The 13,386-nt window shown below is 51.2% G+C and overlaps 3 protein-coding genes across 4 annotated transcripts in view; 1 reads left to right on the top strand and 2 right to left on the bottom strand.

The window, feature by feature from the left end:
• Positions 1-7,383, top strand: part of Zbtb46 (zinc finger and BTB domain containing 46) — a 40,190-nt gene extending 32,807 nt beyond the window's left edge. Inside the window, exon 4 of the mRNA XM_059262141.1 lies at positions 3,695-7,383. Coding sequence (XP_059118124.1) covers positions 3,695-4,099 — 405 coding nt within the window. The 3' untranslated portion in view covers positions 4,100-7,383. The remainder of the gene's footprint in view (positions 1-3,694) is intronic.
• Positions 5,522-10,751, bottom strand: Slc2a4rg (SLC2A4 regulator). The gene is given in 12 exon segments (XM_059258988.1): positions 5,522-8,011; positions 8,014-8,072; positions 8,160-8,275; positions 8,334-8,580; positions 8,628-8,722; positions 8,724-8,756; positions 8,833-8,849; positions 8,852-8,922; positions 8,924-8,951; positions 9,349-9,453; positions 10,457-10,568; positions 10,689-10,751. Coding segments are annotated over 12 exon segments (996 nt in total). The 3' UTR covers positions 5,522-7,961.
• Positions 10,752-11,446: 695 nt separating this feature from the next.
• Lime1 (Lck interacting transmembrane adaptor 1) lies at positions 11,447-13,309 on the bottom strand. 2 transcript variants are annotated; one of them, XM_059262145.1, is made up of 5 exons: positions 12,768-13,309; positions 12,538-12,595; positions 12,380-12,467; positions 11,921-12,282; positions 11,447-11,823 (listed from the first exon to the last, which is right to left on the bottom strand). In XM_059262145.1, the coding sequence occupies exons 1-5, from the start codon at positions 12,860-12,862 to the stop codon at positions 11,620-11,622; spliced, it is 807 nt and encodes a 268-aa protein (XP_059118128.1). In that variant the 5' UTR covers positions 12,863-13,309; the 3' UTR covers positions 11,447-11,619. The 2 variants fall into 2 exon arrangements, with proteins under 2 accessions (XP_059118128.1, XP_059118127.1); XM_059262144.1 differs by having other exon boundaries at positions 12,538-13,309.
• Between the last annotated feature and the right edge of the window lie 77 nt (positions 13,310-13,386).

The following is a 13,386-nucleotide window of genomic DNA, read 5'->3' as shown; positions in this document are numbered from 1 at the left end:
TGCATCTGCTTGAGCAAAACTTCCTAAAAATGTACTTAAAATGTAGAAGCTTAGTTTGATGTGGTAGCACATGTCTGTAATCCCCCTGTTTTGGAGGAGGAGGCAGGAGGATGAGGAGTTCCAAGACATCCTGTGTACCAGGCTCAGATTCAGCTATGTAGTGACATCTTGTATTTAATGGTGATGATGATGATAATGTTGATGCACATATGTCAGGGTTTGCACAAGAAAAAGGTCCATGTAGTTTAATCCTTTAGTTTCCTTGGGGTGCCTATCTTTGAAAAAGTGGAGCCCTCTGCATTAGAGGCAGCTCTGTAGCCAAAACCACCGAGTTCACCACAGCAGTATCTACTGCCCTGACTTCTTGGCATGCAAAGGTGCCTCCTGTAGCGGGAATCTTAAAGAGTCTTTATTAATAAAACAAACCCGGAGCCAAGTATTGGGGTGAACACTGGAAGATCAGAGAGACAGAATAAGCCACAGCTAACCTCACCTGGCCAACTTCTCAGCTGGTCCTGTTTCCTCAGACTGGAAGCCTCTGAGTCCTCATCCAGAATTAATCTCAGCTGAACTGCTGCTTGTAGCCTGAAAGCTTAACCAGCCAAATGCTTCTAGTTCCTGGTCTTCAAGCCTTATATACCTTTCTGCTATCTGCCATCACTCCCTCGGATTAAAGGCTCACTTCTTGGGATTAAAGGCGTGTGTCACCATGCCTGACTGTTTCCAATGTGGCCTTGAACTCACAGAGATCCAGAGGGATTTCTACCTCTGGAATGCTAGGATTAAAGGTGTGAGTGCCACCATTTTCTAGCCTTTGTATCCAGTGGCTGTTCTGTCTCTGACCCCAGATAAGTTTATTAGGGTGCACAATATTTTGGGGAACACAATACCACCACAGCCTCCTCCATAGGTGGAGACAGTGCTGAGAGCCACACTGTTGTACTTTCCCAGGGATCAGGAAAGAGTGGGTTTGTACTGCTCCACAACACCATCAAGGGACTTAGGAGCAGATTGCCATGAAATCCAGCATCCTTCTCTTGTGCTTCCTTCCTGGGCATGTCAGTTAGGATGGATGAGTGTTCTGATGAGAGGGCTCCCAACACACCCTTGTCCTCTCTGAGCATCAGTACAGCCCCTAGCTCATGTGGTAGTGGCAGGCCACAGGAATCTTGGTGGTGTCAGCCTCCTGGGCCTGCCCCTGTCAAATAACAGGTCAGACAGACTAGACACAGCTCTTGCTGCAACTTGGTCTAAGTTATGTTCTTCTGTGGTAGAGAAGGGGAAGCTGGGTTTAAAATGGCAAAACAAGGGCTTGGGGAGGTACGTAGCTCAGTTGGTAGAGTATTTGCCTAACATACAGAAAACTCTGGGTTTGAACCCTTGTACTACGTAAAACCAAGCATGGTGAATCATATTTGTAATCACAGAATTGTGGAGTCTGAAACAGGAGTATTCAGAGTTCCAGACCAAACTGAGAGAGGGAAAGAAACACACAAACCAAAGAAACCAAAAAGGAAGTGTCTTGTGTACCACGTTATTGGAGATCTCATTTCTAGAATCAAACTTTCTGGAAAGCTTGTGAGGCAGGTACCTCAGCTCCAAGGGCCACCAGTTTCCCTAGTGACAACCCTTCCCAGGTCATGCTGTGGGCTTCTTAAGTTTTTCTCAGTTAGTAGACAGTTGTATTCAAGTCTTTTTTGTTTATTTGTTTGTTTGTTTTTTGTTTTTTTGTTGTTTTTTCGAGACAGGGTTTCTCTGTGTAGCTTTGTGCCTTTCCTGGAACTCAGGCTGTAGCCCAGGCTGGCCTCAGGCTGTAGCCCAGGCTGGCCTCGAACTCACAAAGATTCGCTTGCCTCTGCCTCCTGAGTGCTGGGATTAAAGGCGTGCGACACCATCGCCCGGCCTGTATTCAAGTCTTAACAACTTAGAGTACTGTAGAAGGCAACTCTGCCTGCAAGAAAGGTGCATTCAAAAGGAGAGGGTGTTCTGCATGATCTTCGGGACTGCAGGCCTGGGAAGCCCAGAATGGGGAGGGTATCACTCAAGGCCCAGATACAGAACTACAGTGACATCTTGTGGGCAGATCTTTGTGAGTGGAGGAGCCTTTTCCCAGCATGTTTGCTGTTTATAGTTGGAGAGCTGGCAGATTCAGAAAGGTGAGAACAAGTTATAATCACCCCCTGAGCTCTGCATAGCCTGTTCTCCAACAGGTCCTGGTGGCAGCATATGTAGGAAGGAGGGGAGCCTAGCATCTGGGGAAGCGTCCAGCTATGGAAACCTACTCTAGAGTGCTGATCTGAGAACAGTCCATCTGTGCATGGCCTGGGGCTGCCTGGCCGGGGATAGCTATGGTCTCCTCTGGGTTCCTCCAACCTCCATTTTTGAAGCTTAGGGCCAGATCTTAGATGCAAGGAGGCACAGTGGAGCTGGCCAGGTTGAGAATGCCTATAGGTACTCCGCAAATCCCCTTTGCCTTGTCCTTGTCCATCTCTAGGAAGGCAATTCTGCATAGGCCAACTTTCTGCAGAGTACACTGGTTCCTATGCATACTCCCTCAGGCCCAGGCCTCCTGAGTCCCCTCCAGGATCTCCAGACTTTTGTCCTCTGTACTTTCAAGGCCCCTCTATTGAGTACTGTGTCTTCCTGCCAAGTACTACAATGGGCAGAGCATGGCTGCTGTCCCTTCCTGGCTGCCATGTCTCTTCTGCAGACCCTAATTGCTAACCTCTATCCTTGCCTTTCAGTTGGGAGGGCGGAAGGAGTTGCCCCTTTTCTGTTTTTTTGTTTTTTTTTTTGTTTTTTTGTTTGTTTGTTTGTTTTTTTAGTTTTTCGAGACAGAGTTTCTCTGTGTAGCTTTGTGCCTTTCCTGGAACTCACTCTGTAGACCAGGCTGGCCTTGAACTCACAAAGATCCGCCTGCCTCTGCCTCCTGAGTGCTGGGATTAAAGGCGTGCGCCACCACCGCCCGGCTTGGAGTTGCCCCTCCATTGGAAGCAAGGTGCATAGCAGCCTGGCTAGGGTTCAGCTCTATTGCCCTGCTGCCAGGTTCTAGTCTGCTTCCCATCCACCATCTCGTGGGACTCCATGCTGACCCCTCTCCTATTCCTCACTGTGGCTCCCATGCTGCCCAATCCACCAATCTAAACTGGGCTTCCTGGAAGGCAGAGTCCACTTGCAGCCTCCAACCATAGCTGTGTGTGGGCTCGGTGTCCTGTGCACCCAGGTGAGCAGTGTTGTATTTCTTAGCTCTGCATCACCTGGGCTTCCAGGCCAGCTCCTCTGCCTGTACAGAGCTAATGGCAGCTGGGCTCTGGAGCTACTCTAGGGATCTGATAGGAGCCCCTCAGCCTGCCCTGCAGGGAAGTTTATAGGAAGAGTACTTTAGGCAGAGGGAGCAATATGACCAAGTGAGAAGTGTACCTACATACCATTAAATGGGAGTACTTGGATATGGATATATTGGGACTGGCCTAGTTTGTAGATGGTGGCATGACACTGTACTCTGGTGCCTATAGCATCTGCTGAAGACAGGATGATTTGCTGCCTCTAGTGATATTGCCCATGTTGTCTCCAGATAGATCTGTTACCTCCTTTCCCTAATAGGGATTGTCCTCCTGTGTCTCTCATGACCTAGTAAAGATTGTGCTCCTCACCCCAATACTTCATCCCTCCACTGACTGCTCTGTCCCTCCAGGTCCACAGCAAGGACAAGAAGTATGTGTGCAAGGTGTGCAGCCGTGTGTTTATGTCTGCAGCCAGCGTGGGTATTAAGCATGGTTCTCGTCGCCATGGTGTATGTGCAGACTGTGCTGGCCAGGGTGTGGCCACACCACTGGACCATGGTGGAGGTGGTGAGGGCTCCCCTGAGGCACTGTTTGCTGGTGAAGGGCCATACCTGGAAGACCCCGATGATCCACGAGGGGAAGGTGAAGAGGAGCTAGGTGAGGATGAGGATGAGGATGTGGCCAAATGGAAGGACGACGTGGGTTTGACACATGAGGATGCACTGCTGGGAGATGACAAGGATGACGAGGACTCTCCCCAGGGGCCCCGCAGCCCCTCTGGGGAACCTGATAAAGACTTTGCCTGGATCTCCTAGGGGCTCTGCTCTGGTGGGCAGGGTGGGTGGTGGCTGAATCGCTTTGTCCACCTGTGTGTGTCTAGTGGGTCTTTACTTACCAAGGAGCAGGGCCATGCTGATTCCTTGAGGCTCTTCCTCTGGGCCCTCCTCTGTCCTATAACCCTCCCCTCTTGCAGAAACTGGTCCTATGAGCTAAGAAGTGGGTGTGACTCCAGTGACTGGGGAGCACTAGGACTAAACACAAAGTGAGGGGTACAGTATGGGTTTAGGAAAAGGGAGAATGCCTACTCCCACCTGTCCAGGTATTAATGGAGTCCCCAGCAGGTGTGTCTAGATGTATGGGCAGGGCTGCACCAAGGCCTGGGCATGCTTCCTCAGGGTATCAAAGGAGCCCTTTGCTGTGAACCTGGCTAGGAATGCAAGATGACTCAGTGGCCAGGTCAGGGTCAGCACTAGTTAGGGTCATGAGGGCAATCCCCCAGCCCACAGGTCTGAGTAGGTGTTGAGTTTAGCATAAATACAAACTGCTCTATCCACAGCATTGCTCGATCTCCTTCCACCCCCATTCTCCGGCAGTCAGGTTATGGGCTCTGGCCCTGTCACTTTGTCCTCTTGGTTCCTGCTGCCCCATGGCAGCTGGTAGAATCTATTGGGCATAAAGCCCTGCAACCCTCTTACCTCCAGGCTTTGGTGCTTAACACAAAGTGGCTGCAGATGCCTCTCTGGAAGCCCTAGGCTCCAGGTGCTATCTCTGTTGGAAGCAGCTACCCAAGTGGCAGGCCAAAGAGGAAGAAGGCTCTGTTCAAGAAGGGCCCTGTGGCTGGATGCTTTACCCTTTCAGGCCCACAGGGTTGAGTTGCAAGGGCCACAGCTCTTTGTTCTGTGTGCACTTTCTTTGAGAGCCCCATTGTGCACCCTGAGTTCTGCCTGAGCCCTTGCTGACCCCTCCTTGGACCAGATAGAGCTCAAGCTCCTGCCTTTGTTGCTGCTAACACTGGAGGTGGGTGTTCCTAGCTGCAGTGTGCTGCTGATGCCTCCCTGCCTAGGAACCAAATTTTAAAGAAGTCAGAGACATTTTCAGGTGGTTACCACAGGTTACTTTGTTTTGAATTGTTTTTTCTCATTTGACAGGACTCTACAGGAGTGGTTTCATTTAACTTTTCATCAAGTCCACTTTCTCTATTTCTAAAGGCCCTCACACTTGTTCTGTGAAAAGTGTAGGCTTCATTTCCATGGCTCTGAGGCCCAGAGAGGCAGCTGTCCACTTAACCTGCAGGGTAGATACAGATGCTGCAGCCTGCCCTCTTCTTGAGGCCATTTCTGACAAACTATCAAGACATTCCATCCCTCACCCACCTCATCTCCCAAAGGCCCACTGCAGTGTTCAGTGAGCAGTGCAGTGAACGCTCTGCTGAGGTGCTGTGGGCTAACCTACTCTGTGCAAGGGCTCATCAGGCTACTGAGCATTAGGGCCAGTTAGAGAATTTTGTTTTCCCTTTCTCAAACACTAAGTCAAATGGCTTTTAGACATTTTTTTTTTTTTTAAACTGGCACATCTGTTCTCTCTAGGTAAGTAAGAGGAAGCCCCATAAAACTGTAACTTAGGTCCCAATTGGTTATACAGAGCATGTCACCTGGTGACATTCCTCAAGGACCAGCTGCCTGAGCTACAGGAGGAAGGAATCACAGCCTTTATTGTTTTAAACAAAACAATAGTCAAGAGGAACAGGGCTAGGACACTCTACAGAGTGTAGGAACCATTGTCTGAAAGCTGTGTGCCCCTCTACTCACTGTCCTCTCCTCTGAGGCATGCTGGTTCTGGAGGACATTTCCGTCCAGTATGGTAGCATAGCTAGACCCCCTTTTACCAACAGAACTCCAGGTTGAGAACGTCTAGCCTTGCCAGGCCCCTTGAGGGCTATCAGACTTAGTACCTTCCTCTCTCTTTTAAATTGCCTTTTCTAAACACTTTCTTATAAAATGCATTTGGAAACTAGACCTTTGCTACCACTGTCTCTGGGTTTTTGTATCAGTCCCTACTTCTCAGGCTGTCCTGCCCAGGACCCAGGACCTCTGGCCCACCTCCCAAGGCACCTGTGCCCTCCACTCTCAGGATGTCTTGCTCTGACTGGCCCCACTTCCAGACTGCCTTTGCTGGCCTTTCTGGAGGTTCCCTGTTGGTACCACAGGGCACTTCCTTAAAACCAGTACTGTACCAGAAAACTAAGGGTCCCAGTTCTGGTCCCACCACCTTCCAAGTGTTTGCCATGTGACAGGCTTAGTTCTGGCTCAGTTTCCAATTGGAAAGTGGAATTCTAGAGATCCAGATGAACACATCCATCTCAGGAGGCATGGAGGGAAAGGACGTATGTATTGAAGTTGTTTTTTTTTTTAATGTGACTTTTTTTTATTCAATGTTCAAACTAATAAATATTTTTTTATGAAGAAAATGTGTAGATTACATTTCACATTTTGTATTTTTTGTGTGTGTATTTTGGTGTTTGAAACACCAAAGTGGAAAATATAGTCCATGGGGTGGGTGTTGTTAGGGTTGAGGTGGGAAAACAATACGATTTTTGTACGGATCTCTGGATCCTGACCAGTTTGCATACTGAACTCTGAGTTTTGGGGAACAGGACACTGCTAGGACTCGACAGGGACCTAACTCAAAAGACACAGCTATGCTTCCAATTCTGCACATCTTCCTTTAAAAACAAACAAAACAAAAACCTGAGAAAATGCAAAACTGGAACTTTTTGCAATATTATGAAAGATAATCTTACTTTGGCTCATTCTATGACATATACAACTCCTAAGAAAGCCATACTTAATGGTGGTGGTATTTTTTAGATCCTATTGTGTTTTGTATGTGGCTCTTTTAGAATCACTTGTAGTGAGGGTGCTGTGTGTATGCTTTTCTTATTTATTTATTTTTCAACATGCTTTCAATCTGTCAACAAAAAGTGAAAAAAAAGGGCAGTGTTTGAAGAGTGTTGTTTTTTTTTTCTGGAGATAATCTATATTATATTGACTTTATATTAATTATTATAAACCTGTGTTTGTACTGAAGATGTGGTTAATATTTGCAGAAGGCTTGTCATAATCAGTTGGTGCGGTTCACAGCCCTGTTGTCCTGCTTCTATATAGCCACAGACAAGTAAAGATTACCTTCTCTATAGTGGTTCTTGCGATTTCTTGTCTGCCTAGGTGTGCTCCAGGTTGCCTGTGGGTTTTCTTTCTGTGATGGGATTAGTGTAGACATTCTTGCAAAATGATCACTTCAAATAAAATGGGAAATTGCTGCTCCATGCAGATGCCTCCTGTGTGGTTTCAAACAGTACCCTTCCTTGGACCTCAACCTGAATGGAGGTAGCCGCCAGCCCCTACTGCTTATCATTCATTCCCCATTACTCTCCTAGTTCCATTTCTTTCCCCAGGAGAAAACATTGGTTTCTGGAAAACTAAACAAACAAACAACCCCCACAGTTTTTAATTTTTCTCTTTGGCTGATATAGCCCAGACACAAGACACCTGAACTTCATTAACATGGTAAAATGTCAGCCCCAGGGGGGCTTGGAACCACCACCTTTAAATGTGGGCAGGAGAATACTCTCCCTGAGACCTCTCAAAGTGCAACTTAAACAGGCTTTAGCAGAGCCCACTGACATCTTTGACAAGTCTGTGAGTGACAGGCAGGGAGGCAAGCTGCCCCTGGAGCTAAAAGGACAACATGCAGTTTGTCTTTAGTGCAAAAGGCACTTTGAATAGTCAGTCACTCCTCCACCTTTAGGAGTCCAGGGTCATCAAATCCACCACAAGTTTGCTGTAGCTTCAGGCTGGGAGTGGGAGAAAGGCCAGGCAGTAGCATCATGGGATGGGCTCAGTCCAGGAACTGCTGGCAGATGTTCTTCCAGCGGCAGGCTGTGTACACAGGTCCCTGTGGTCCATGCCATACACTTTCCGGCACTTCTTGGCATCACCCCAGGGCTTCCTGGAGGGGACATACAGGGGGCATGGAGAATTGTCAGTTAAGACCTTTACCACCTAGTATATGCCCAGCCCCTCAACCTACACATACCTCAGGTTGACCCCAAGCTTAGCAGGCAGGGCTGGTATGTAGGCTTGGGCCTCAGTGGGCTGTGGCATCTCTGGAAGGAGTCACAACCCCTGTTTCTCTCTAGAGTGCTCTGAGACCTGCCTCCAATCTCCATCTGTGGCCTCACCTTGCTGGTAGGCTTGGTCACTGTCATACCTGTGGAACAGCTGAAGAGCTGAGCTTGGGAGATGGAACCCAAGTTAGGGGATGTGGCAGGTTAGGAAGAACTGGGGGTTCCGGTAGCTCTGAGAACTCCACATGAGGAAAGGTAAGTGGCATGGAGACTATAGGAGACACTGGTGTTAGGCTGGACAACCTGTCAGTCAGCTTGTCCATACCAACATCCAGCTCTGTGTAGTAGAAGTCCTCTTCCCCATCATTCTGCTCTGGCTCTGCCTGTCTCCTGCCAGGAACAGCAAAGTGAGAGCATAAATTCTGGCCAGGCCTGACCCCACCCTGACCAACCCCCCAGTCCCACCGCACACCAGGTGGATGTGTCTCTGCATCTCGGACACTGTGCTCAGCACCTTCCCACAGCTCTTCCTTCCACAGGCACTGGAACATGACCTGAATAGAGCTCTGGAGTGATAGGGGCCTAGGTCATCAGTAGCCATCCTGTCTAGCCCACCTCTGGAGGGGATTTTCCCATACTTACCTTCCTTTTTCTCAGGATGGCCTCCCAAACAGAAGGTGGGCTGCTTCTGGGGGCAGTGGGGGTGATGGAGTGGATGGAGAAGACATGGCTGGCCTCCTTCCAAGGCTCCAAGCCAGATTCTGCAGGAACACTCCATTTAGAAGCTCGGAAGTCTCAAGCTGCTTTGCAGAAACTGCTGCCTGCTGGTTCTCTCCAAGTCCCTGATTTTGAGTTGCCTCCTGTTGATGTGAACCTTGAGGAGTAGGGGCAACTAGGAGAATTTGGCCTCAGAGACTTGGAGAGGAGCTTCTCTAGCAGAGAAAGGGTAGGCGTGCTTGGCATGGCCAGGAAGTAACATGGCCAGCAAAGTGGAGGTACAGTTTTGGCCTCAATGAGGGGCACTCAGGGTCCAGATGTCTCTTAGAGAGCTTGAGGCAAGCTTAGAAGGTGGCATATTAGGTTTGAGGCTTGGTGGCTTTAGTATCCTGGAGTAACAGAAGTTCTGTCCATACTTGAGCATAGTTTTCTGAGTCTCACCTGGGCTGAAGGTTGCAGCTAGGGCCCCCACACAGACAGGGCTGGTAGATCAGCTTGTAAGGGCTGCAGCAGCCATGACCTCTTCCAGCCTGGCTTTTTCTGGGGCTATGCTGGAGATGAGGTCAGAGCTCAACAAGTGCTCTAGGCTCCTCCCCTGGTCCAGCATACAGTGCTGGGCTTGGACACGTGGGCATCAAGCTGCCTCACTCCAAGTTCTGGGCAGGAGCCCTGGCTCCACCCCCCAGCTCAGGTAGCAGAGCTGAAAATCCAGGAACCATAGAACAGGATGGGGGTCCACAAAAGGCCTGAGTTCTCCATAACCCGGGCTTTGTTCCACAATGGCTCCTTCAGACCCTGGTGCTGAGCAGAGGTCTGAAGGCCCACCATAAGGGGCGAGGCCAGCTATGGCTCAGCTCTTCCCGCCAACACACATTAACCACGGTTGTACAACAGCAACTGTGGGCCAAGTGCCAGGCCTAGAAGGGCAGAGCAGCAAGCCTTTGGCAGCAGTTAGGGAAACTGTGCTCTAAGCACAGGCAGGTCCCCAACTTCTGCTGCACAGTTAGTCAGGAGTATAGGGCTGGCAAGTGGGGAGGTGGAAGCCAGGGAATCAGAGATTCCTAGATAGGTTGGGACTCTGACTGCTTCTCCACTGAAACCTTCAAAGGCTGACATCTGTGCCAGCATGTACTGCTCCAGCACACACTGGCGCAACACACACACACACACACACACACACACACACACACACACACACACACTCTCTCTCTCTCCTAGTCTTGGGCATCAGCCCCCACCTCACCTCTTTACTGGCACTGGGATGTGATCAGAAGGCGTTGGGAGCATGCTGAGGCTCCTGTGGCTCTGAGAACTCTAAGCCTACAAGGCTGCCACCTATAGAAGGGCCCTGAAAATAGGGGTTGGAGAGCTCTGTGGAGGAGTTGGCCTAGGGACCCTAGACTCCACCTCAAATCTGGCGCCCAACTCCCACACCCGATGCAGCTTGTGTGAACCACATGGCCCAGCCCTAGCCCCGCCCTCTGCTCCGGTGGCTGGAAGCATCTGCTTGGCCTCTCAGCTCCACTTGGCCTGACCCACAGACACGCACAGGCCGACGCAGCACCCCCAGCTGCCAACGCCTTCAGGCCCCAAAGTTTGTGCAGATTCCACACCATCTTTGCAGGGAAAGAAACTTTGGCAGTGCCCATGCCCACTGGTACCTGTGGTGGTGTGGGCACAGTAACCTGCGTGGCGCTGACTCAGGCCCTCTGCATTCAGGCACTGAGTCGAGCTCTGCAGCCCACTAGGATCTGGGGAGGCTACAGACCCTAGGTCCTGACCCTCAGAGTGGGGCGGGTGACGTTCACAGACCCAACCCAGTTCTGGGGGCGCTCGGCCTCCATAGTCGTCTGGAAGCCTATGTTACAGAAGTAAGGCTCTAGACTGCGCCCCAGGTCAGGGCCAGGCCAGCCGACCCCCACCCAGGATCCAGCCTCCACCTGCACGACCCGCAACTGCCTGACAGACTACACCCACTACGACGCTCCGCCCCGGTGCACATGAGGCAAGCACCCTAAGTGGTCCGCGCCTGACTCTGCCCCGGTAGTGGAGGGGCTGGCTCAACTCAGGCTAACCGCTTCCACGCCCTGCACGCACACTGCAGCCCGAGGGCTGGTTTCCCCCAAGGGACCGGGGCAAGCGCTGAGCTATCAGAGTTAGGAAAGGGCTGCACTTTCTTGGCCAGCCTCCTAGGAGCAAGTTATTCTTTAAATGCTGGACTGTCTACCTCTGCCTACTTATGTAACTTCAAAGAATGGTAGCAGAGGCTCCAGGAGGATCTGAGAGTCCAGATCCCACACTTCTGAGTGGCCATGCTGTCCCAGACCCTCTAGCCTGGGAAACCACCACAGCAAAGGGCTTGTTTGCCTTTCTTCCCGCCCACTGACTTCTGAGTCTCACAACCAGGTCATGACATCAGGGGCCAGGGACCAGGTATGAGGAAACTCTCCCAGAGGTCAGAAAGGGATATCTATAACCATTTCAGAAAACTCCCACTCCAACCTTCCCAGCTTTCAAAAAAAGCAACTGAGAGCCAATCTTATGTGACAGAGATTTAATTAGGCCACAAGGACTGGACCTGAAATTTGTGCTGTCAGCTATGGGGGTGGAAGGACACAGAACGATCTGCAATCAAACCCTGCTGAGGCAGAAGCCTTGGTACCCTTACTATGTCAGCTCATGTTAATAAACAGGATGTAAGGCCTCAACTTCTCAGGGGCCCATCTCCCTGATGCTTTCATACACATTTTCTAAGGGATCTTGGTTCATGTCCTGGCCCCTGAGAGTGATGGCCTCATATTCCACATCACTCCCAAGGGCCAGAACTGCTCTCCCACCCTGGGGTTCCGGCTGATCTGTGTCAGGTCTTGGGTCTCTCCTTTTAGGCTTGCAGACCCTGGAGTACAGGAGATCCATCTGGAGAGAGGAAGCAAACCCAGGGAGAGCTTGGCATTGTCCTCTGCCAAAGGTGGGCTCAGTCCCATCTACCCTACCCTACCCCAGCTCACTTTACCTGAGTAGCTGGGATCACCTTAGCCTTCTGCTGCAATTCTTGGTAGCCCTGCTCTGTCTCTTTGCGCTTCTGGATGCAGGCATACTCGGCCCCAGGCCCAAGCTTGGCACAGCTAATGGTCAGCTGTGTTCCAGCCCATACCACAGGGCTAGCAGCCAGGCTGGCCCTGGGAATTGCAGCCAGCCCCACATTGGAATAAGTGGCCTCGGGACTAGTAGAAGGTGCAGTTGCAAGGGCAGCAGGAGGGGCCCTGGGCAGCTGCCGAGGTGGGAAGGCAGAGGGAGTTACTTGAGACCTGGTGCTGCCCCTGGATACCTCCAGCCAGTGTGGATGCAGTAGATCCATGCTAGCAGGCCGTGGGGCTAGGGATAAGATCAAGGCAGAGGCCACTGAAGGGCTAAGGAAATACGACTAGCCCCAGTGGATCGGCCCTACATTTATGGCCTCCCAGGAGCTCACCTATGCTGCAGCGTGGGCCTTGGTGAAGCTCATGCAATCTGGTGTCAGACTTGCTGAGGGAGCAGAGGTGGGTCTGTCTCAGCAGTGACTAGGGACAAGGAAGGCTGGTTGACTCCCTGCTGTCCTTGCCCTGACCCCAGGGACAGTCTGGCACTCACCATTTCCACTGGTATCAAACTGCCCTGTAGCCCAGTTTGTTGCCTTTGAGCCCGCTTCCTGGGGGCAAGAGTGCTGTTAGTCCAGTAGGCAGAGGAAGGTGCAGGGGTGATCAGATGCTGGCCCAGGCTCAGTGTAGAGGCACATGCAGAGCCCTCATATGGACTTCTCTGTTGTGACTTCTGACTCTGAGCCATACAGGAGGAGGGCAGACAGAACCCCAAGCACATACCTGTGGCAGGCTGTGCACAGTGCCCACAGCCAGAGGAGCAGGGAGCACCCCAGGACCCAGAGGGCTAGTGGGGCTGAAGGCACTGGTGGCCTCATCTTGTAAAGCAGGGAAGAGGGACCTGAGGACAGAAAAAATGAGCGCTGGGGGCTGACTGGGGAACCAGTGCACACCTGCAGCTCTACTTGCAGATCTTGCCCAGCTGGTGGGTTCTTCCTCCCTGGTTGACTCAGCACACCGGAAACCCCCAGGCCTTGCTTTTTTGCCCTGCCCCATGGGCACCCACTGATGCCTCTTTGGCTAGGGTTCCTTTAGTTATCAGAGATGGCTATGGAAATGGAGGAGCATGGCCAGGGGCAGCTATGACCTGAACAAGGCTATACTGTACTCACTGTAGCTCAAACCTATTACCTAGGGGAAATCTCTGATATCACTCTGACTTTGAGCCACAGACCACAGACCTCACCTCCAGCCACCACTGCCCAGGAGTGACCCCTTGTGTCAGGTGATGTTCCTAGACTACTCACTACAGAAGCTAAGCAGTTGGGGGGGGGGGGGCACTGAACAGAAAGAGCTGCTATGAAGGCAAAGTATCCCCACCCTACTCCTCCCTTCCCAGGAT

The sequence above is a fragment of the Peromyscus eremicus genome, chromosome 4 (assembly GCF_949786415.1).
Source record: "Peromyscus eremicus chromosome 4, PerEre_H2_v1, whole genome shotgun sequence".
NCBI classification, from domain to species: Eukaryota; Metazoa; Chordata; class Mammalia; order Rodentia; family Cricetidae; genus Peromyscus; species Peromyscus eremicus.
Note: the sequence above shows the minus strand (reverse complement) of the source record. Positions and strands in the feature narration are given on the sequence as shown.

Bases quoted from the DNA above. Each gene is read 5' to 3' on its own strand.
- Lime1 (XM_059262144.1), bottom strand. From the start codon at position 12,765: ATGTGCTTGGGGTTCTGTCTGCCCTCCTCCTGTATGGCTCAGAGTCAG. The intron at 12,468-12,537 runs GTGAGTGCCAGA...CCTTGTCCCTAG, and splicing joins GTTTGATACCAGTGGAAATG to TCACTGCTGAGACAGACCCA. The intron at 12,283-12,379 runs GTGAGCTCCTGG...TCTTATCCCTAG, and splicing joins AGGCCCACGCTGCAGCATAG to CCCCACGGCCTGCTAGCATG.